Genomic DNA, 22,779 nt, shown 5'->3' on the forward strand with positions numbered 1-22,779 from the left:
AGAACTCAAACCACGGCCTCTGTAACAACCTAGAGGGCTGGGATGGGGTGGGAGGTTGGAGGGAGGTTCAAGAGGGAGGGGACATATGTATGCTGCTGCTGCTGCTAAGTCGCTTCAGTCGTGTCCGACTCCGTGCGACCCCATAGACGGCAGCCCACCAGGCTCCCCCGTCCCTGGGATTCTCCAGGCAAGAACACTGGAGTGGGTTGCCATTTCCTTCTCCAATGCGTGAAAGGGAAAAGTGAAAGTGAAGTCGCTCAGTCGTGTCCGACTCCTAGCGACCTCATGGACTGCAGCCCACCCGGCTCCTCCGTCCATGGGATTTTCCAGGCAAGAGTACTGGAGTCGGGTGCCGGCTGATTCATGTTGATGTGTAGAAGAAACCAACACGATGCTGTAAGGCAATGATCCTTCAAGTAAAAATAAATTTTGTAAAATGTGCTGCTTAGATATTATTATTACTGATCAAGTTCACATATGGGGGCCACTCTCTTTTTTCTGATGTTTTCAGAGTAGTGAGGCTTCTTTAGTCCAGTCATATTTAGGAAATGTTTCTAGAAAAGGGATTTGGGGCAAGAAAAATATAAAAATATTTGCTATAAATTTTCCACTTGTGTCTTAAGTACAGTATACAAATATTTGTTGTCTGTAGAGGTGCTTAATTCTTTCTTAAAGTATTGACTTTTCCAACCAGAAATTTTACCAGCTATGAAATTTGCATTTGAAAATTTCTTAAACTGTAAAAATGTGATATTTTATACTGGTTGAATTATAGGCTGAAGACTTTAAGTGACAAGTCAAGAGAAGCTAAAGCAAAAAACAAACCCAGGTAAGCATGTGCTGTTTTAATTTACTATGACTTAAATTTCATACAATTTTTGGTTATAGTCATGATAGTATAATTAATGTATTTTACATCTGTTGAGTGCATCTGACTAAACAGTTTATTGGTTCTTTCTAAATTTTCTAACACTGGAAATTTTTCTGGTAAAATTGTAAAATGGTTGAAAAAGTGACAGGTAATTGTTTTACTCAATGGTTATTTGATCACAATCATTTTTACTTGTATATTAAGAGCAAAGTAAAAGTTCTCCATTATTGAGAAGCAAATTATTAATGAACAGTACTTGGCAAGTGAGCCGCTGCAGCTGTGTTGTCTGTTTTATATGAAAACACTAGTATTGTGCAGTGTTTTTTTCATTTTTTAAATAAAGTAATGCACTTTACTAAATTTCACTTTAAGGCTATCAGTGGGGACTTCCCTGGTGATCCAGTGATTAAGACTCCACACTGACAATGCAGGGAGCACAGGTTGGATCCCTGGTGAGGGAACTAAGATCCTGCATGCCATTTGGCACAGCCAAAAAATTTTTAAAAAGCCTAGAGATGAGGAGCTTTTAAAAAATGTTCTTGTTAGCTAGAATTCTGTTAAAGTGTTTATTGTATTATAGTGTGCTAAAAATCTGTAGGGCAAGGTGATGGCTAATAGTATGTTGCAGTATATTAACTTTGGAAGAGGGGCTTCCCCAGTGGCTCAGTGGTAAAGAACCCACCTGCCAAAGCAGGAGACACAGGTTTGATCCCTGGCTCAGGAAGATCCCCTGAAGAAGGAAATGGCAACCCACTCCAGTATTCTTGTCTGGGAAATCCCATGGACAGAGGAGCCTGGTGGCCCCAGGTAGTCCCTGGGGTTGCCAGGGAGTCGGACACAACTTAGTGACTAAACAACTTTGGAATAATAGTATGTTTTTCTAAAAGTTTAAATCAGTTGTCATTAATGATTTAAAAATATTCTGCATTATGATTGACAGCATCAAAATTATTGTGTGTGACTTTTTTTTAAGTTGGCCTAAAGCAGCATCAATTTTTAATAAAATAAGTGTTTCTTTTGGCAGGACTGTCCCGTGTTTGCCGAAGTACTCTGCTGGACTAGAATTACTTAGCAGGTGAGTGTTTTCATTTAAATAGAAAGGTTATTCTTCTATTATCTAAAAGTATTTTATAATTCTAGAGATAGACACCTTAAAACAACTAAATTTTTACCTTAACATAGAGATTGTGTTCCTCAGGGGCTTTTACATTTCACTGATTAATACAAAGGCCATTCAGATTTTGAGCATATTGATCACTATTATATATACTAGTCGATAACTTTATCATGTGCATGTATTATGTTTGTGGTTTCTTTGTTGCAAGAAAATTGATTCTGGATTTGAGTCCTCAATAATTTTCTTACTTTGATTCTTAATTTTATAGCATTTCTTCTCCAATCCATTTCTGTTGATGTGCAAGCTAATATTAGATACATGATTTTCTTAGATGACATCAAAAGCATAAATGACAAAGGGAAAAAGGATGAATTGGACTTTATCAAAATTAAAACCTTTTGCTCTTTAAAGAATACCATCAAGAAAGTGAAAGAACAATCCATAGAAGGGGAGAAAATGTTTGCAAATTATACATCTTTTGAGGTACTTGTATCTAGACTATAAATAACTTTTATAACTCAACAGTAAAAAGACAAACAACCCAGTGAAGAAATAGGCAAATGATTTGAACAGACATTTCTGTAAAAAAGATGGGCAAATGGCGGATAAGCGCATGAAAAATTTCTCAACGTTGTTAGTCACAGGGGGAAGGGCAAACCACAACCACAGTGAGATACCACTCATACCCACTAGCATGCCTATAATCCAAAGACAAACAACAAGTGTTGGCAAAGATGTGGAGAAGCTGGAACCCTTATGCTCTTCTGGTGGGAGTGTAAAATGGCACAGCTGCTGTGAAAAACAGTTTGTTAGTTTTCTCAAAAAGTTAAGAGTAGAATTACCATGTGATCCAGCAATTTCATGCCAAAAGAATTGAAAACTTAGGTTCATGTCAAAATTTGTACACAAATGTGCATAATAGGAGTATCTGTCATTCAGGTTCCCCTGTCCATGGGGATTCTCCAGGCTAGGATACTGGAGTGGGTTCCATGCCCTCCTCCAGGGGATCTTCCCAACCCAGGGATCGAACCCAGGTCTCCCGCGTTGCAGGCGGATTCTTTACCACCTGAGCCACGGGGGAAGTCCAGTATCATTCATAAAGCAATATCATTCATAATAGCCAAAAAGTAGAAACAGCACAAATATTCATCAAAGGATGAGTGAATAATTTGGTGTCTCCACACAGTGGAACATTATTTAGCCACAGAATGGAATGAAGTGCTGAGGCACACTATGTCTTGCACATCTTGAATAAAACTTAAAAACATTGCACTAAATGTGAGGAATGAACAAAAAAGGCACGTAGTGTATGGTTCTATTGATATGATATGTCCGGAACAGGCAGAAGGATAGTGTTTGCCAAGCTGTGGAGAAGAGAGGGGAGTGAGTAATGACTGCTAATGGATGTGGGGTTTCTTTTCAGGGTGATGAAATGTTTTGGAATCAGTGGTGATAGTTGCCCCAACTCTGTGAATATGCTGTGAATTATGCACTTTAAAAGCATGAATGTTATGCTTTAAATTAAAACTCAGCTGTTATGAAAATAAGTTTGCACATGTTATTTGCAGTTCTATATCTAGTGACGTGGCATCTGATGGCTAAGTGGTAGCCGTGTGTGCGGTAGAAGGTACGCTCCTTCGCCTTATCTGCGTGTGTCATGGCACAGTCATCTATGCCTACCTGTTGCTTTCCGTTTTCTAGCTTTATATTCAGTTTCTTTTTATGCTTGCTGAATCTGGGCATTTTTTTTCCTTCTCTAGGTGCTTAATTTGACATTAATTTCCTGCTTGTTTTTTGTTGAGTGGGGAACACAAGTGATTTTGAAAGGAGGTAGAATACAAATCAATCAGTGGTATACCGTTTGCATGTTATCTTATGCTTTTTTAATCTAGTGATTTAGTTGAAACAGCTTCCTTGAAAGTTGCTTATTTCAGAGGTGTAGACCTCTGTGTGGTAGTTTTGGGATACTTTTGGGGACTTTATGTGAAAAATTTACAGCCATGTCTATAATGTGTCTATTCATTGCACTGAAACACAGTATTTTCTCTCTGAAACTAGTGCTGAGTGGAGGAGGGACCATTTTAAATATCTAAATCATAAAATTTTTTTAGATTGTTAAAATACTCTGTAAAATACGATAACATGAAATTTTGCCATCTTAACTATTTTTAAGTGCACAGCCCACTAATGTCAACTGCATTCACACTGTTGTCCATCTGGTCTCCAAGAGGCTTTTCGCAACCATCATTCTCTTTCTATAAATTTGACTACTTTAGGCATCTTTTGTAAGTGGAATCATGCAGTACTTGTCTTTTTGTGATTGGCTTATTTCACTTAATATATTTTCAAGTTTCAGCCATAGAGAATGTAAAGATTTCCTAGTTTCTTCCAGTTTCATTGAGATTTAATCAGCATACACCACCATGTAACCTTAAGGTATTGCCGCATAATGATTTGACTTACTTCATGAGATGATTGCCACAGTGAATTCAGTGAGCATTCACCATCTCATATAGATAAAAAAGAAAAAGAAAAAAATGTTTTCCTTGTGATGAGAACTCAGAATTTATTCTAGCAACTTTCATATATAATGTTCAATATTGTTAATTATATTAATAATGTGCACTACATCCCTGGTACTCTTTTGTCTTACAAACTAGAAGTTTGTACCTTTTCACTGCCTTCATTCAATCCCCTGTCCCTCCACCTGTGGTAACCACAAATCTAATCTCTCTTTCTGTTTGTTTGTTTGCTTGTGTTTGAAGTATAATTGACCTATAATACTTGGTTAGTTCCTGGTACACAACATAGTTATTTGATATTTCTGTACATTACACAGTGATCACCGCCGTCATCACCACTAATTCAAAGGAAGTTCCTTCCTTTTTAAGGCTGAATAATATCCTACTGTATGAATATGCCGTATTTTGCTTATACCTTCATCCATTAATAGACACAAGTTGCTTTGATTTTTTGGCTATTGTGAATAATGCTGCTATGAACATGGGTGTGCAAATATCTCTTTATGACCCAGCTTTCAGTTTTTTGGTGATGTATCCTCAGAAGAGGAAATGCTGAATCAGATGGTAATTGTACGTTAATTTTTTGAAGAACCAATATACTGTTGAGCAGCTGCACTATTTTATATTCCCCTGTGTGTGTTAGTCACTCAGTCATGTCCGACTCTGCCACCCCATGGACTGCAGCCCACCAGACTCCTCTGTCCACAGGATTCTCAAGCAAGAATACTGGAGTGGGTTGCCATTTCCTTCTCCAGGGGATCTTCCCAACCCAGGGATAGAGCCCATGTCTCCTGCATTGTAGGCAGATTCTTTACCATCTGAGCCACCAGGGCAGTGCACATTTTTCCAGTTGTCATTTCTCCGTATTCTCACCAAATCTTGTTTTGGGGGTTGCTGAGTTTTTTTTTTCCATTCTCATTGGTGTGAAGTCGTGTCTTATGGTGGTTTTGATTCAGTCCATCCTAAAGGAGATCCGTCCTGGGTGTTCATTGGAGGGACTGATGTTGAAGCTGAAACACCTGATACTTTGGCCACCTGATGCAGAGAACTGACTCATTGGAAAAGACTCTGATGCTGGGAAAGACTGAGGGCAGGAGGAGAAGGGAACGACAGAGGATGAGATGGTTGGATGGCATCACCAACTCAATGGACATGGGTTTGGGTGGACTCCGGGAGTTGGTGATGGACAGGGAGCCCTGGCATGCTGCGATTCATGGGGTCGCAAAGAGTCGGACACAACTGAGTGACTGAACTGAACGATGATGATGGTGAGCTTCTCATGTGCTTATTGGCCATTTATATATCTTCTTTAGAGAAATATCTATTCAAGTCCTTTGCCTGTTTTTGGATAGAGTTGTTTTTGTTGTTGTCGAGTGTTGGGCATTTTCTATATATTCTGGATATTAATCATTTGTCAGATATGTGATTTGTAAATGTTTTCTTCCATTGTATTGGTTGCCTTTTATCTGTTGATTGTATTCTTTGATGCACAAAAGTGTCTGATTTTGATTAAGTCCAACTTGTTTATTTTCTTTGTTGCCTGTGCCTTTGGTGTTATATCCAAGGAATCATTACCAAATGTGATGGCAAGAAGCTCATGTCTTCTTCTAAAAATTTGATAGTTTTGGATCTTATGTTTGGATTTTTTGATCCACTTTTATTTAGTTTTTGTATATGGTGTTAAGAGTCCAGCTTCATTCTTGTGCCTGTGCATATGCAGGTTTCCCAGCACCAGCATATTTGTTGAAAAGACTCTCCTTTCCCCGTTTAATGATCTTGGCACCCTCGTCAAAAGGTATTTGACCATACATGCAAGGGTTTATTTCTGGGCTCTCTTTCATGGGCCTGTATGTCTCCCGTTATGCCAGTACCATACTTTTGATTATTGTAGCTTTCTAGTAAGTTTTGAAATTAAGAAGTGTGTGTCTTCCAACTTTTTTCTTCTTTTCAAGATTATTTTGACTTTTAGGGATCCCTTGATATTCCCTATGAATTTTATGATGAATTTATGAAAATATCCTGTTTCTCTTCATATTTTCACCCACTAATTTTAGCATCTATTACAGTTCTTGCCGGAAATAATTCATTGTGTTTACCAAATGGTGATTTTCTATTTTTCTCATTTTTTTTCTATCATTATTTATTGAAATTCTACTGTAAGGAAGAGGTTTTCCCATCTGCCCCACTTATTTATTTGGTTCTTTATTTAAATCACTATAAGCTCGTGGCTGTTGGTTTTCATCTATGAGCTCTGACCCATTTCTACCATTATTTTTTCTACCAAATCTAGTGCCCAGTGTCCCGGATTTGGCAACTAGAAGCCCCTTCAAGTTAATGTCTGTGTGTTTGCAGAATGTCTCCATTACTTTTTGAGCTTTTCCTTTCTGAGACCACAGGTTGTATTTTAGATAGGATTTTTTAATGTGTGGCTTTTATTTTGAATTATTATTATTAATTTTTGCTTTTCTTAGGTATGAAGATACATGGGCTGCACTCCACAGGAGGGCCAAGGAATGTGCAAGTGCTGGAGAGGTAAAGAATTGGCTCCTCTTATACTTACGGGGAGAATATACTTTGGCAGTCTTAAATGCTTATTTTTAAGAAATTAAATTTATAATTGTGTTAAAATGTTTGACAGCGTATCTTATAGTGAGTTTTGTAGTTGGTTATGAAACACCCTAAATAAAGCACTTTTTTGTAATTTCTCAGTCAAGTAATTTAGTTAGCTTAGAGAGTTTATAACTTTTATTCTAGAGTCGCAAGTGACTCTTCGGTTCATCGAGGTATAATGCTTTGAATTTGAGGTCTGGTACCTTTGCATTTTATGTAAATTATGTCATTTCTTTCTACTCGCTATTTAAAAGAATTCCTTTGGCGGGGACAAAAGAACTTTGCTCAGTCTACTTAAAATCATTAATTTGCTTATTAGCAAATAAATATAAAAATCTCAGGAGTCAACCTCAATTTCTTAGAGAAACAACCTATTTTCTAGCACTATAGAGTGTGTAATGAATAAAAGTGACTTAAAATTACTTGGTATATACTTAAAGCTTTTTTAGCCAAGATCAAATACTTTGCTACTGATGTCAGTCAAACTTTATTTCTTTCTAAAAACAAGTCTGTGATTCTGACCTTTAATTAATTTAAACTGACTTTACCATTTACCTGAATTAGTGAAGCTGTAATAGTTACATAGAACATGGTAATACACATGATAAAATTTAGACATTAGTGTTTCTCTTAGAAATTACAGAAAAAGAAGAATATAGGCTTCTGTCAGTAGGGCAGAATGAATACTGTGAAAAGTCCTGTAAGTGTAAAACCCCTAAATGCTGGATAGATTTTTTTCTGTTTTAATTTAAATGCAGTAAGCTTACAAAAATTAAGGGAAGTCCTAAAGGGCCAAAACAAGCAAACAAAAACAGCAGGGAACTGAAATGAGAGTGGTTGAAAAAAAAACACGGAAGCAGGGTTCAAATAGTAAAACAAATGTCTTAGAGATTTATTGGGATAGGAGATTTTTGTCTATGGGGAACTGAGTCTGAGACTCCTGCATAAAGCTCTAGATGCTCTCGGTGAAAGGATGATTTAGGACATTTTTTAAAAAGAAAGGAAAGAAATCTTTAAAGCACACCTGGAACACCTAAAGGTCGACCATGTACTGGGCCCCAAAGCCGTTCTCAGCACGTTTCATGTAAGTCAAGTCATACACAATATGCTGTGATTCTGGTGCAAATGACCCTGAAAGTCGGTATAGGAAAAGAATTCTGAAAAATCCATATGTTTGCAAATTAAACATGCATATTATGCATCGTTTATGGTTCAATAATTACTACATACATATTGTGTAAGTTGTCAAAAACTACTTAGAGGGAAATTTTATAGACGAAAAATAGACTGAAAGTCAATGAGCTAATCTAACTTAAGAATTAGAGAACAGAATAAATCATGAAGGAAGAATGAAAGAGATGATAAAGATGAGAGAAGTAAATGAAATAGAATGTAAAAATACAATAGACACTAGACAAAGTCACGAGTTCTTAGAAGACTAATGAAATATGGTAGCTATCTGATTATATTGATTAAGAAAAAAGGACGAATAGTTTTAAGGATTAAAGAAGACAACTGTAGCTATAGCAGAGAGTGAAAAGATAAAGAGTTTGTGAACAACTCTAGAACACATTTGAAAACAGAGGCAAAATGGCAAAATACTAGAAATTTTTACTAAAGTTTTAGTTGCTCAGTTGTGTCCAACTCTGTGACCCCATGAACTGTAGACTACCCTCCAGGCTCCTCTGTCCATGGAATTCTCCAGGCAAGAATACTGGAGTGGGTAGCCATTCCCTTCTTCAGGGGATCCTTCCAACCCAGGAATCGAACCCGGGTCTCCTGCCTTGCAGGCAGATTCTTTATTTTGTGACTCATGGGGAAGCCCAGAAATTTTTACTAAAACTAATTGTAAAAGCAGTACAAATCCTGAATAATCTTATAGCCACTAAATAAACAGTGTTAATAATTAATCTTTTCACTAGGAAAGCACCAGGCCCACCAAGTAATACAGGAGAGTTCTATGAGACTTCAGAGAATCCACCATCTCAATGTTAGATAGACTCCTGCAGCAAGTGAAACAAGAGGAGGCTGCCCTGGCCACTGCACGAGGCTAGAGTAACTGATCCTGAACCCCAGCAAGCAAAGTGTGAGAAAGTGAAATTGGAGTCCAGTCCCAGTCATGAGTGCAGATACAAAAACTATAAACAGAATAGACGTATGAGCTCTCACTTAACTTCAGCAGCCTGTTTCTGGAAATCAGATGTTCTGTGCCTACTTGACACACTCTAAATTGGAAAAGTCATTATGTGTTACATATCAACCCCAAGCCCTCCACCAGCTTTCTTAAATATTTCTGTTTAAAACCAGCAGAACACCTATAGATGGTAGCAGTTTGTTGGGACATCAGGTGCTTCAGACACAGCCTTCCACCTCCAAACTCACGATGTGCTCTGGCTGGCACACAGCGGCCTTGTGTGCAGTGCTGTGGCCCCCAGTGCCCGCAGTGTGCAGGGTCTGCCTCTCCTTCACGAGGGGTCCTCGTAGTGTCTTGTGATTCTCATACTCTGACAGTGTTGTCTGAAATTTAATTTGAGAATCTTCTCACACATTGTTTTAAAATCTATATCAAGCTAAATGTAAAGTTTTCCTATGTAAATATGAGCCAGAACTTTGTGTTTGCTTTGTGAATGTTGGATGATAACAAACAGTGTTCTGTCTGGGAAACAACCTGCTATATATGGCTGTGTTGACAAACTAAATCCAGCCTTGCATTAAAAAAAAAAACAAACAGGTTTATTCCAGGATTGAAAGGTTGGCTTGACATTAGAAAATCTTTTATATGCAGTTGACCATGTTAACAAATTAAGAGAAAAATATATGATCATCAGATGCAGAAAATACATTCAATAAAATTAATTCAGAGTAAAACATTTTAGCAAGTTTTTTAATAGATGGTAACTTTTGTCCTGCCGCTGCTGCTGCTAAGTCGCTTCAGTCGTGTCCGACTCTGTGTGACCCCATAGATGGCAGCCCACCAGGGTCCGCCATCCCTGGGATTCTCCAGGCAAGAACTCTGGAGTGGGTTGCCATTTCCTTCTCCAATGCATGAAAGTGAAAGTGAAGTCGCTTAGTCGTGTCCGACTCTTAGCGACCCCATGGACTGCGGCCTACCAGGCTCCTCCGTCCATGGGATTTTCCAGGCAAGAGTACTGGAGTGGGAACTTTTGTCCTAATAGCTACCAAAACCTGCTGTATTTGACTTGCAGTACTTTGATTTCATAGTCAGTCATCTTACTAAATTGTCTTATTCTGATAATTTGCATCTGGGATGGGAGTTTTGTGAAGATGGAAGGGAAGAAACAAAAACCTACCAGTCTTTTCATTTCTTCATCTCTTTTTATAGTGGGTAGGACTTCCAATATAGTGTTAAATAAAAGCTGGAGATCTTGGTTCAGATTTTGGCTCCATCAGATTTAAATGTGAAAGGGAAAACTACATATTTTAGAAAATACTGGAAAAGCTAAGATCTCAGGGCAGAGAAAGGTTTCTTTAACAAGGCATAATAAACACCAACCATAAAATAAAATATTGATAATTTTTATCAAATCTTCTGTTCATCAAGCAGTACCATGAAAAAGTTAAGCAGTTCACAAAACAGAGGACTAGTGTTCAAAAAATATGAAAAACCTCTGCACACTAATAAAAAAAGAGAACAGTAAGTCATTAAAAAGTACACGAGAGGTATGACCGGGTATTACCCTGAACAAAAAGCATGAGTGGCCAGTAAATGTGAAAACATGTTTAAAATCAATTAGAAGGCAAGGAAATACAAATTAAAACCCCAGATTTACACTCATTAGATTATCAAGCATTTAAGAAGCCTTGAATTTTCTGTGCAGACAGTCATTACTCACTGATGACAGTTTTCCCTTCCCCGGCAGCATGATGGGGAACAGCTAGAACTAGGGGGTATAAATCGATTGGCACAGTGACATTAGAAAAATGAGCTGGCGTGAAGTAAAAATTGAAATTCCACAAAGCTTTCGAAACCACAGTTCTACCCCTAGGGAGATTTCTGTAGCATTGTGTCCCCAGCTTTGCCCTGTGATGTTGTATGTCTCACACCTCCTTGGATAACATTGGTATGGTATCATCTGTTCATTATGTGTGACAAATAGATGACAGAACTTGAAGTCAGAGGTGGCTAGGCTGGGGGAGGTCTAGCTCAGTTGAGCCACTGGGCGGTGGGGAAGGAGGGTGCAGTGAGGAGCTCAATACCTGGGACACGTTGGAACCTAACTTGTGAAAGTTGCCTCTGTGCACCAGATTTGTTCCAGAATGTTTATAGCAGGTTTTGTTGGAACTTTAGACAGTCCCAAAGTCTCCCTGTGGAGTAATTATTATTTATAGGATCAGGGACTTCCCTGGTGGTCCAGTGGCTGACCCCACGCTCCCAGGGCAGGGGGCCCGGGTTCCATCCCTGTTCATGGAAATGCTGCAAAAAGATCAAATGCTATGCAGCAGTGAAAATTAGTGAACCATTACACCTCCGTGTATCAATACGGATGAATCCCACAATGTTCAGTGAAGACTGTATCCTGTAGAGGAGCTTTAACAAAAGTTGTTCTTTTGATTGTAAGAAGCATTTCATAATAAAATATGTTGGAGAAAGAATTTCCTGGAAGTTCTGTTGCTGAATTTATTATATGGGGGGGAATATATAATATTTTCCTAGTTGTGTACTTTTTTATTGTAAGACTCCTATCTTATCAAAAGTGCCACTGTTGTTTTCCAGAAATACAGTTCTCAGATTGAAAAATGAAAGTTAATTTTAAATCTCTGACGTATTATTGAGACATATGGAAATTTTTAAAATGTGTATCTTTAATAAACTGTTTTCTTGTGTATTTTGTCAGGCCATGCTCGTGTGTCATTAGTGATTAGTGGCCTTTAGTCAATGTCAGTCTGCCAGGGCAAATATACTTAAGGATAATTCAGTCTTCTTTGACAAGTTATCTTATACTTAACTGCTTTAAAGCTCCTTCTTATTTATAGTCTTAAAATTTAGAGCAATGTTGCTTTAGCAAAGTTTGTTCAATATAGCTTTGTTGTCTAGACTTTTTCTACAAGATTTTCTTTTTAACAAGTTCTTTGATTTGTTTTTCCCTCACTTAGTATGTAAATAAACACGTAAATTGATAGTGACTTAGGGCTTAGATTCTGAGGGTAACTTTCTAAAGTTAGACTCCCAGTGCATTATTTGCTTATGCTTTTGATTGTTGTGAAGTACTTGCTTGCCGTCAGATTGAACTCTCTTAAGACAACGCTTTCACCACTTGGTGTGTACGCTGGTTGAATCAGGCATGCTTCATTCTCTTTGGACTCCAGCTTGGATCTCTTGTGCTTCTGGTGGGGAGTGGACTGGCCTGGGTGTGGGAACGCCTGGTTTCTGCAGTGATACGTTTTGACCTTGGGCAGATAAACGGAGTCTCTCTCTTTCTAGCTGACTCACATAAAATGGTATGACACCATTTACCCTGCTTAGCAAACAGAGTTGTTTGAAAATCGCATGAACTAGGTGAAAGTGAAAGTCGCTCAGTCGTGTCCGACTCTTGGCAACTGCATGGACTCACCCATGGAATTGTCCAGGCCAGAGTGCTGGAGTGGGTAGCCTTTCCCTTAGCAGGGGATCTTCACAACCCAGGGATCGAACCCAGGTCTCCCTCATTGCAGGCGGATTCTTTACCAACTGAGCTATCAGGGAAGCATTCCCCCCAAATGCTGAACTGTTCTTTACAAATATAAAAGTTTTTATATTGTTTTATTACCCCAATATTACCCATTTTGAAAATCATTTGGGTCCCAGCTTTTTCTTTGTTCTCCTAACTTCAGTGTCCACCAGAAGGACTTTCGGGATGATTTGTAACTTTGGGAACAAGCCCAAACTGTGGGTTTGTCTTGCTACTTAAACTTGATTTTCTGGTGTTAAATCTGGATTTATTCAGAATTGTTTACTTGGAGGAGAAAAATTGGCCTTCTGAAGATGGCTCCCTTCCTTATTATTAAGTAAAGCTAAAGTACAGTTTCTCAGAACCTTTTCTTTTGCTACTTTTCACTTTTCTTCCTTTGTGTCCCTGTATAAACAGTCCCGAGAAGATTGATTAAGGGTGTGGGCTTCAGTGTCGGATTCCTGGGATTGAATCTAGGTCCTGTGTGGCCCTTGAGAAAGTGACTTGTCTTCGTTGCACCTCAGTTTCTTCCTCTGTGAAATGAATGTAGTAACATGGCTCTGTTTACAAGGCTGCTGTGTGTTCAATGTGAATTGCTTAACACAGGGCCTGGCACATAGAAAATGCTCAAAATGCTTTGCTCTTATTACATAATTGTTGACAATGATTTCAGAGAATCCATTCAACATCCATTCTTTTAAATTAAAGTAATATTTGAATGTATTTTGATAGATTCTTTTTATGTACACTTAAAGATATACAGAATATGATTTTGAATTTTGTGGGAGGCATGAACTATACTGTACTTAAGTTTTAATATTCATGTTTCATTTTACTTTTCAGTAATAATATTTGTATATAAAAATTGTTTATTCTAGATCTTTCAAATTATTAACACAATTAACCACTGCAATTAAGATTTAACAAACTTTTTAAAAGATACGCCATGTACCAGGAAAAATACCGTTTATCGTCGTCAGCCCTGTGCAATTAGTTTTTCTTTTATTAGTGTTTAAAAACTGAGGCTTAGAGAATTTGTGAGACCTACTCCAGACTAAAGCACAATTTGTTTTTCTTTCTTGTTCACCACAGTGTCTTCAGTGCCTGAAACAGAGCCAGACAAAGAGCAGGTGTTCAGTAGGAGCTCGTTGGATATTACAGATGAATCCTATGGGCAGGGGTTGTTATTTCAAGCCCTAATTTTCTTACTGTTGCATCACAGAGAGGCTGTATTAGCCACATTAATCTGTTAGCAATGCTCAGTACTTTTTAAACTGCTCTCTGGGATCTTTATAAAGCTGGCTGGCACAGGCATTTTTAAGCATGCAGAATTGATGATCATGCCCCTGGAGCAGCACTCGGTGTCACCGCTGCAGCTCAGCTGAGGCTTGTGTGTGAGGCCGTGTGTGTTACCCCTCCAACGTGGACTGACTGACAACCGCGAGAGGGGTGAGGTGGGGATAAAGTGAGGAAACAGGACAGCTTTCTGATCTCTTTATTGTTTTTATTTCAATGTTGTGAATTCCTGGAATATTAAAATGTAGAAGCTAAAACAGTGCAAATAATTTTGTATCTTATTTTGATACTTTTATTCCTCTGAAAGATCTTTCTTTAGTGAGATTCAGTAAAAATCAGTTGTATTTGTGTTTCAACTCTTGAAACATCATACGTTGTGTAAATTGTCCTTTTTTTATATAACTTAACTGTGAACTCTTATATTAAAACTTTATATTTTACAGATAAAGTTCAGATATACTTACTTTTGTTATATAATGAATTTTGCAGTCTTTATTGTACAAAATGCGGGAATCTTCCACACTTCCTACTCATCACTAATGATGTTTTCAAAAGATGACCTCTCTATGCTCCTTCTAAATCTTATCGTAGGCCCTTTCCCCTCTCACCATGTTAGGACCAAAACAAAACTGGCTGGGAGAAACTGCTTAAGTCTTCTGGAAAAGAAGTCAGAATTATTTTAGGCTAGCCTAGCGTCTTGCATCCCTGCTATTAGGAACCTTTCACTTCTGAATTTGTTAGTATAAATCCTGTTCTCCTTTTTTTCTGAAATTGTTCAGTTGCCTCAGTGATTCCTTCGTATACAAGTACCATTTATCTTGCTTTATTCAGTGAACGTTCCTGTTTAAATGGAAACTGAATCATGGTATATTCTAAATGCATTAGGGAACTTTTCTTTCAAAAGAAGTCCTTTTGTAAGGCAAATAATTACCCATTCATTATGTCTGGGGTTTGTTTTTGTTTGTTTTCTTTTCAGTTGTTAGTGGCTGTTTTCTGTTTTATTTTTTCTAGATTTGAATTGTGCAAATACATGGTTTACTTAGAAACAGGGTGTAGTTAGAAGTGACTTCTAAGGTCATGGCTCAACTTTCTCTTTGCCGGGTTAAGATGCACCGATACAACCCGTAATTTGAGGTTTTTCTGCACTGGATATTAAGGTGGTTCTTTTCTAAGAAAGAAAACAACGCCAGTCTCCTCAGAGTATTGTGTTGTCTGTACCCCAGTAGAAGGGTTTTTAAAGATAACACGGGCTGGCTCTCATTACGCCGGTCTGACCTCTGTGTCTGCAGTCCTGTGGGCCTGACCCTCCCCTTCCGTTTGCAGCGGGTGGACAGCGAGGTGGTCATGCTCTCCGTGCACTGGGAGAAGAAGCAGGCGAGCCTCCGGGACCTGCAGCAGCAGCTTCAGCAGCTTCCAGGCCTCATCGCAGACTTAGAATCCCTGACGGCAAGTCTGAGTAAGTTCCCCGTTTGCCTCTAGACTCTGCTTCTAGGAAGGAAAATAATTTGGCGTGACTCCAAAGCTTTCTAAGAATACATTAATCTTATTGCTTAACAGGATTTGGAGGGAAATGGTTCCAATTAATTTCATATTCTGATTAATTGATGATTTGACAAAAAAGCGATGATTTAAAATGTGGAAATGATTTTTAAAATACACCACTACCTTTTTCTGCCTCCGATCTGCTCAGAAAACATACTTTTCTTGATTCTTAAAGTGACTCGGGGCTGTCTTTCTGACTTTAGGTCTCTGTTTAAAAGTGTAAACGTGGGAAATGGAAGGGGTTATGGTGGCTTTGTTATGACTAACGGCTGTGCTCTGGAAGTTGTTGCTTTTAATACTGGGTTTGTTCAGAGCTTCATGTCTTGAAGTATGCTCTTTTTTTCTCCTTAAACTGATAAAAGATTAAACAGATACAATTAAATGAGGGTACCTGTTTGGCTAACTTTATACCTTGTGGAAGATTATATATTTATTTTTTGTTTTTATTGGGATGAATCATGCTGATATTTGTTTCTTGGGCTTATATTCAGAAAATTGACTTTTATCCTAGACAGTGCCACATCATAGTATAACATTCTGGCTTATTATTTTCTAACCAAGCTTAAGATCTTAGTGAAGTAAGAGGTAGGGGCTACCTACATAGGAGATGAATTTCTTGAGCTAATAACCTGAGTCTTAATAAGTAAGAAGGTGTAAAGCTACCCCATCATCTCTTCCTTTCTTCAATACTACATTTTTAAAAGCAAAACAGAGCTGGTTTACAAAGCAAGTAATTAGCGAAGCATAAAACTTGTGTGTGTGAATAAAATGAGCCCCTTGGTATGTGGAATGCCGCTGGTGATCCTTGGTATGTGGAATGCCGCTGGTGATCCTTGGTATGTGGAATGCCGCTGGTGATCCTTGGTATGTGGAATCCGCTGGTGATGATGATAGCTAACGATTGTAGCGCCCACTATATGTCGGAGATGGTTAGGTGATTTACAGACATTATTTACACTCCTCACAAGATCCCTGCAGAAGTAGCTGTTGTTATCCCACTTTACAGCTTAGGCAAATTGGGCTTGGAGGGGTGGAGATTTGCTCAGGGTCACACACAGTAGGTGTGCATCCAGGGTCCCAGCCGCGGTGATGACGTGCTCAGTGGAGGACGAGGCGTTTGGAGTGGCACCTGTCAGCAGACCCCATGACCCGCGTTCTTGAAGCCCTGGTATCAGTGTTCTGTTATTTCTGAAAGCAGGGTTGGGGAAAAGAGACTCTGGGTTTAGGAGGAAAGCCCTCTGGCTTTATTTCCCTCTTGTAGGTATAGGAATGGTCCTTCTCAAGCCTTTGATAACTGACAGAAAAAGCCTCCAAGACACTGGGGGAATATTCCTTTTAGCCATTTTCTGTTCAGCATCTCTTCCTGTATCTCTTTGAGTCTTTTTTTTTCAATGGTTGTGTATTTCTTTGCAGAGACATCCACCTATGATACTATCCTGCTTTCCTTTCCAGCTGAGAGTAAATTCTGATTATAAATATTATTTGTTTGATGCCACTCTGCTGATTAAATGCATTTGGCCTCAGTTCTAATTATTCTCATAGTTAAATCTACTTAAGATATAATATAGTGTATTTTCCTTCTCAATTAGGATTCTACTATCCTGAAGAAGTGATGTTTAGTGATGTGATACCATCTTCAGAAACTGAATTTTGACTTTTTAAATGAATGCAACGAGTTTCCCAAATGCTCACCTGAGTTCTGTCTTTACTAATCTGAGAATATCGGCCACCAAAAGCAAATTAAAGCTAAATTAAAGCAAATTAAATTAAAGCAGAAGTATCAGTCTTGACAGTCACTTCCAAATAATTTAATTCTTATTTTTCATGGTGGTATAGTTGACCTGCAATATTATATTAGTTTCAGGCGTACAACATAGTACACCCGGACACTTACGTACACTGTGTGCACACCTGAGCACTTACGTACACTGTGTGCACACCTGGACACTTACGTACACTGTGTGTACATTGTGTTTTATAGCGATTGACCCTGGTTCAATTCCTGGGTCAGGAAGATCCTCTGGAGAAGGGATAGGCTACTCACTCCAGTATTCTTGGGCTTCCCTGGTGGCTCAGCTGGTAAAGAATACGCCTACAATGCTGGAGACCTGGATTCATTCCCTGGGTTGGGAGGATCCCTTGGAGAAGGGAAAGGCTACCCACTCCAGCATTCTGGCCTAGAGAATTCCAGGGACTGTCTATCCCATGGGGTTGCAAAGAGTCCGACATGACTGAGTAACTTTCCCTTTTTTCACCCTTTATATACATTATGAATTGATCACCACTTTATGTCTAGTAGCCATCTGCCACCATACACAGTTATTATAATGTTATGGACATTCCTTTTACTGTGAATTGCGCCCCATGAGCTGCTCTATATTGGACGTTTGTGCCTCCTAGTCTCCCTCACCCGCTTCATCCAGCTGCCCCACCGCCCTCCCCTCTGGCGACCACCACTTTGTTCTCTGTACCGGCGAGTCTTTTTCTGTTTTGTTCTTTAGATTTCATATACAAGTGAAATCATATGGTCCTTGTTTTTCTCAGTTACTCCACATAACATATTACCCCCTGGGTCTATCCATGTCGTTGTGAACGGCGTTATTTCATTTTGTGTGTTTCTGAGTAACATTCCGTTGAATGTATGTACCACATCTCTTTTACCCATTCCTCTGCTGAGGGACGTTTCGGTTTCCTTCCATGTTTTGGCTGTTGTAACTAAAATGCTGCAGGGACCATGGCGGGGGCACGTGTCTCTTTCCTCGTGCGTGTTTTCATTTTCTTTGGATAAATACCAAGGAGTAGAGTAGCTGGATCATATGGTAGTTCTACTTTTGATTTTTCAAGGAACTTCCATATTGTTCTCCATAGTGGGGGCTATACCAAATTACATTCCCACCAACGGTGCCCGAGGGCCCCTTGCCAGCCCTTGCTGTCTTTTAGTAATAACCATTCTGACAGGTGTGAGGTGATGCTGTGGCTTTGATCTGCATTTTCCTGATGCTTAGCCATGTCGAGCATCTCTTCAAGTATCTGTTTTTTCAGGTCCTTGGGAAAATGTTTATTCAGGTCCTTTGCCGATTTTTTTAATCGGATTGTTTGTTTTGTTTGTTTTGTTTTTGAGTTGTGTGAGTTCTTTATTTATTTTGGATATTAACTGCTTATCATGTATATCATCTGCAGTATCTTCTCCCATTCAGGAGGTTGCCATTTCATTTGTTGATGGTTTCCTTGGCTGTACAGGTGTCTTTATACTTTGATCTAGACCCATCTGTTTATTTCTGCTGTTGCCGTTGCCTGAGGAAAACATTTGGAAGCCAAATTTGCTGGCTTGTATAAGTGCATGTCTATATTATTAACGTATTTCATGAATTCATTTTAATGAGATTATGCACCATTCTTAGAAATTTGAATCATTTGGTTTTAATGCTTGCCCATAAACTGTGGATTTCTTTATTTTGGGGGTGAAGTGAAAGTCGCTCAGTCGTGTCTAACTCTTTGCGACCCCATGGACTATACAGTTCATGGAATTCTCCAGGCCAACATACAGAGTGGGTAGCCTTTCCCTTCTCCAGGGGATCTTCCCAACCCAGGGATGGAACCCAGGTCTCCCGCGTGGCGGGCGGATTCTTTACCAGCTGAGCCACCAAGGAAGCCCAAGAATACTGTAGTGGGTAGCCTATCACTTCTCCAGCGATCTTCCTGACCTGGGATTCAAACTGGGGTCTCCTGCATTGCAGGCAGATTCTTTACCAACTGAATCACTAGGGAAACCCTGATAGCTTCCCTTTTGGGGGGTAGTCTCAGAATGCTCTTTGTTATTACCTAATTACTTTGATATAGTATTACAAAGCTTAATCAAGCAATAATGAAAAATAAAAATTACTTAGAAGAAAATAGTAACTAATCTATATGTAGTCACAAGATTCTCTTCTCTGAACTTTTTACCCTTTCACTCCCAAATCTAATACCATATCCATTCAGTCCCTGTATTTCTGAGGCCACTTAACTCTTTTAGTCTTGCCTTGCTCTTATTAAAGACTAAGGGATTAATATGATGTGAGCAATTTGGACCTTTGATGATGCTTTTAGCTGTGCTATCCTGTGGCTTAATAAATATGACTACTGATTACACGCTCCCTCAGGAATTAAATAAGAACAGATAATCCACTCATGTTGTTTTTTTAATGGGATGTGATCCATCCAACTTACAAAGCCTGTGTAATAGATCATCACTGGTGAGGCTTGTCATTTAAAAAAAAGAGATAATAAAGGTATGCCGGGAATTGGGAAAGACGGGCTGTGAACTGACTTTCAGATCTGGGTTTGGACCGCAGTTCCCCAGCTTCCTAACTGTGAGACTCTGTGCAGGTTTCCTGACTGCTCTAAGCTTTAGTTTCTTTGCTTTTAGGATTGAAGATGAGAGAACCTGCTTCACCAGGTAGCTGGAGGGCCCCTAGTGAGGGGAGAGTGCCTGGTACGTGATAGGCGTCTGTGAGTCCCGTGCACCATTTGTGGGCTGAGGGGACACAGCAGTGGACAAGACCAGGCAGCTGCCGCCAGGATGCTCACTTTCTCCTGGGAGTCTCTCTGGCCTTTGCAGATTTACAAAACCATTGTCTTTGATGAGAGGATTTGGATGGATGTTACACAATTTAGCTTGTCCTGCACTGGAAAAGGTCAGTTTTCATTCCAATCCCAAAGAAAGGCAATGCCAAAGAATGCTCAAACTACCACACAATTGCACTCATCTCACTCACTAGTAAAGTAATGCTCAAAATTCACCAAGCCAGGCTTTAGCAATATATGAACCATGAACTTCCAGATGTTCAAGCTGGTTTTAGAAAAGGCAGAGGAACCAGAGATCAAATTGCCAACATCCGCTGGATCATCGAAAAAGCAAGAGAGTTCCAGAAAAACATCTATTTCTGCTTTACTGGCTATGCCAAAGCCTTTGACTGTGTGAATCCAATAAACTGTGGAAAATTCTGAAAGAGATGGGAATACCAGACCACCTGACCTGCCTCTTGGGAAACCTATATGCAGGTCAGGAAGCAACAGTTAGAACTGGACATGGAACAACAGACTGGTTCCAAATAGGAAAAGGAGTCTGTCAAGGCTGTATATTGTCACCCTACTTATTTAACTTCTATGCAGAGTACATCATGAGAAACGCTGGGCTGGAAGAAGCACAAGCTGGAATCAAGATTGCCGGGAGAAATCTCAATAACCTCAGATATGCAGATGACACCACCCTTATGGCAGAAAGTGAAGAGGAACTCAAAAGCCTCTTGATGAAAGTGAAGGTGGAGAGTGAAAAAGTTGGCTTAAAGCTCAACATTCAGAAAACGAAGATCATGGCATCTGGTCCCATCACTTCATGGGAAATAGATGGGGAAACAGTGGAAACAGTGTCAGACTTTATTTTTTTGGGCTCCAAAATCACTGCAGATGGTGATTGCAGCCATGGAATTAAAAGATGCTTACTCCTTGGAAGGAAAGTTACGACCAACCTAGATAGCATATTAAAAAGCAGAGACATTACTTTGCCAACAAAGGTTCGTCTAGTCAAGGCTATGGTTTTTCCAGTGGTCATGTATGGATGTGAGAGTTGGACTGTGAAGAAAGCTGAGCGCTTAAGAATTGATGCTTTTGAATTGTGGTGCTGGAGAAGACTCTTGATAGTCCCTGGGACTGCAAGGAGATCCAACCAGTCCATTCTGAAGGAAACCAGTCCTGGGTGTTCATTGGAAGGACTGATGTTGAGGCTGAAACTCTGATACTTTGGCCACCTCATGAGAAGAGTTGACTCATTGGAAAAGACCCTGATGCTGGGAGGGATTGGGGGCAGGAGGAGAAGGGGACGACGGAGGATGAGATGGCTGATGGCATCACCGACTCAATGGACGTGAGTCTGAGTGAACTCCGGGAGTTGGTGATAGACAGGGAGGCCTGGCGTGCTGCAATTCATGGAGTCACAAAGAGTCAGACATGACTGAGCGACTGAACTGAACACAGTAGTTAAGAGTACAAAACCCTGGTGTGAAATGTGAGAACAGTGTAGTATTCTGTATATTGAAAAATAGTGTGTAAGGATAGAATGGAATATTGTCCTCCAGATTCTGTACACTTTCTTGGTTTAGCACTAAGTCATGTCCGACTCTTGTGACCCCATGGACTGTAGCCCGCCAGTCTCCTCTGTTCATGGAATTTCCCAGGTAAGAATACTGAAGTGGGTTGCCATTTCCTTCTCCAGGGGATCTTCCTGACCCAGGGATCAAACCTGGGTCTCCTGTATTGCAGACGCTCTCTTGCGTTGCAGGTGGATTCTTTACCGACTGACCCACCCACTTTCTTGTTGCTCAGCTGCACGATGTACTCTGCATGTAAGTTAAACAAGCAGGGTGACAATAGACAGCCTTGACGTACTCCTTTCCCAGTTTTGAACCAGTCCATTGTTCCACATTGGGTTCTAACAGTTGTTTCTTGACCTGAATACAGGTTTCTCGGGAGGCAGGTAAGGTGGTCTGGTATTCCCATCTCTTTAAGAATTTTCCAGTTTGTTGTGATCCACACAGTCAAGGGTTTAGCGTAGTCAATGAAGTAGAGATAGATGTGTTTCTGGAATTCTCTTACTTTTACTGTGATCCAACGGATGTTGGCAATTTGATCTCTGGTTCCTCTGCCTTTTTAAAAATCCAGCATGTACATCTGGAAGTTTTTGGTTCACGTACTGTTGAAGCCTAGATTGAAGGATTTTGAGCACTACTTTGCTAGCGTGTGAGATGAGTGCAACTGTACGGTAGTTTGAACATTCTTCGGCGTTGCGCTTCTTTGGGATTAGAATGAAAACTGACCTGTTCTAGCCCTCGGGCCACTGCTGAGTTTTGCAAATTTGCTGGGATCTTGAGTGCAGCACTTTTACAGAATCATCTTTTAGGATATGACATAGTTCAGCTGGAATTCCGTCACATGCACTAGCTTTGTTCGTAGTAATGCTTGCTAATGCCTACTTGACTTCACATTCCAGGATGACTGGCTCTAGGTGAGTGACCACACCACTGTGGTTATCCAGGTCACTAATGGGGCTGACTGTGACTCAGATCATGAGCTCCTATTGCAAAATTCAGACTTAAACTGAAGAAAGTATGGCCT

At 39.6% G+C, this 22,779-nt stretch overlaps 1 protein-coding gene across 2 annotated transcripts in view; it reads left to right on the forward strand.

The window, feature by feature from the left end:
- Window positions 1-22,779, forward strand: part of DTNBP1 (dystrobrevin binding protein 1) — a 100,066-nt gene that overhangs the window by 11,571 nt on the left and 65,716 nt on the right. The window contains exons 2-6 of one of the 2 annotated variants that reach the window (XM_027524240.1): window positions 776-829; window positions 1,896-1,946; window positions 6,231-6,305; window positions 6,982-7,042; window positions 15,409-15,541. In XM_027524240.1, coding sequence (XP_027380041.1) covers window positions 776-829; window positions 1,896-1,946; window positions 6,231-6,305; window positions 6,982-7,042; window positions 15,409-15,541 — 374 coding nt within the window. The remainder of the gene's footprint in view (window positions 1-775; window positions 830-1,895; window positions 1,947-6,230; window positions 6,306-6,981; window positions 7,043-15,408; window positions 15,542-22,779) is intronic. The other variant, XM_027524241.1, reaches the window with a different exon arrangement.

The sequence above is a fragment of the Bos indicus x Bos taurus genome, chromosome 23 (assembly GCF_003369695.1).
Source record: "Bos indicus x Bos taurus breed Angus x Brahman F1 hybrid chromosome 23, Bos_hybrid_MaternalHap_v2.0, whole genome shotgun sequence".
Classification (NCBI taxonomy): domain Eukaryota; kingdom Metazoa; phylum Chordata; class Mammalia; order Artiodactyla; family Bovidae; genus Bos; species Bos indicus x Bos taurus.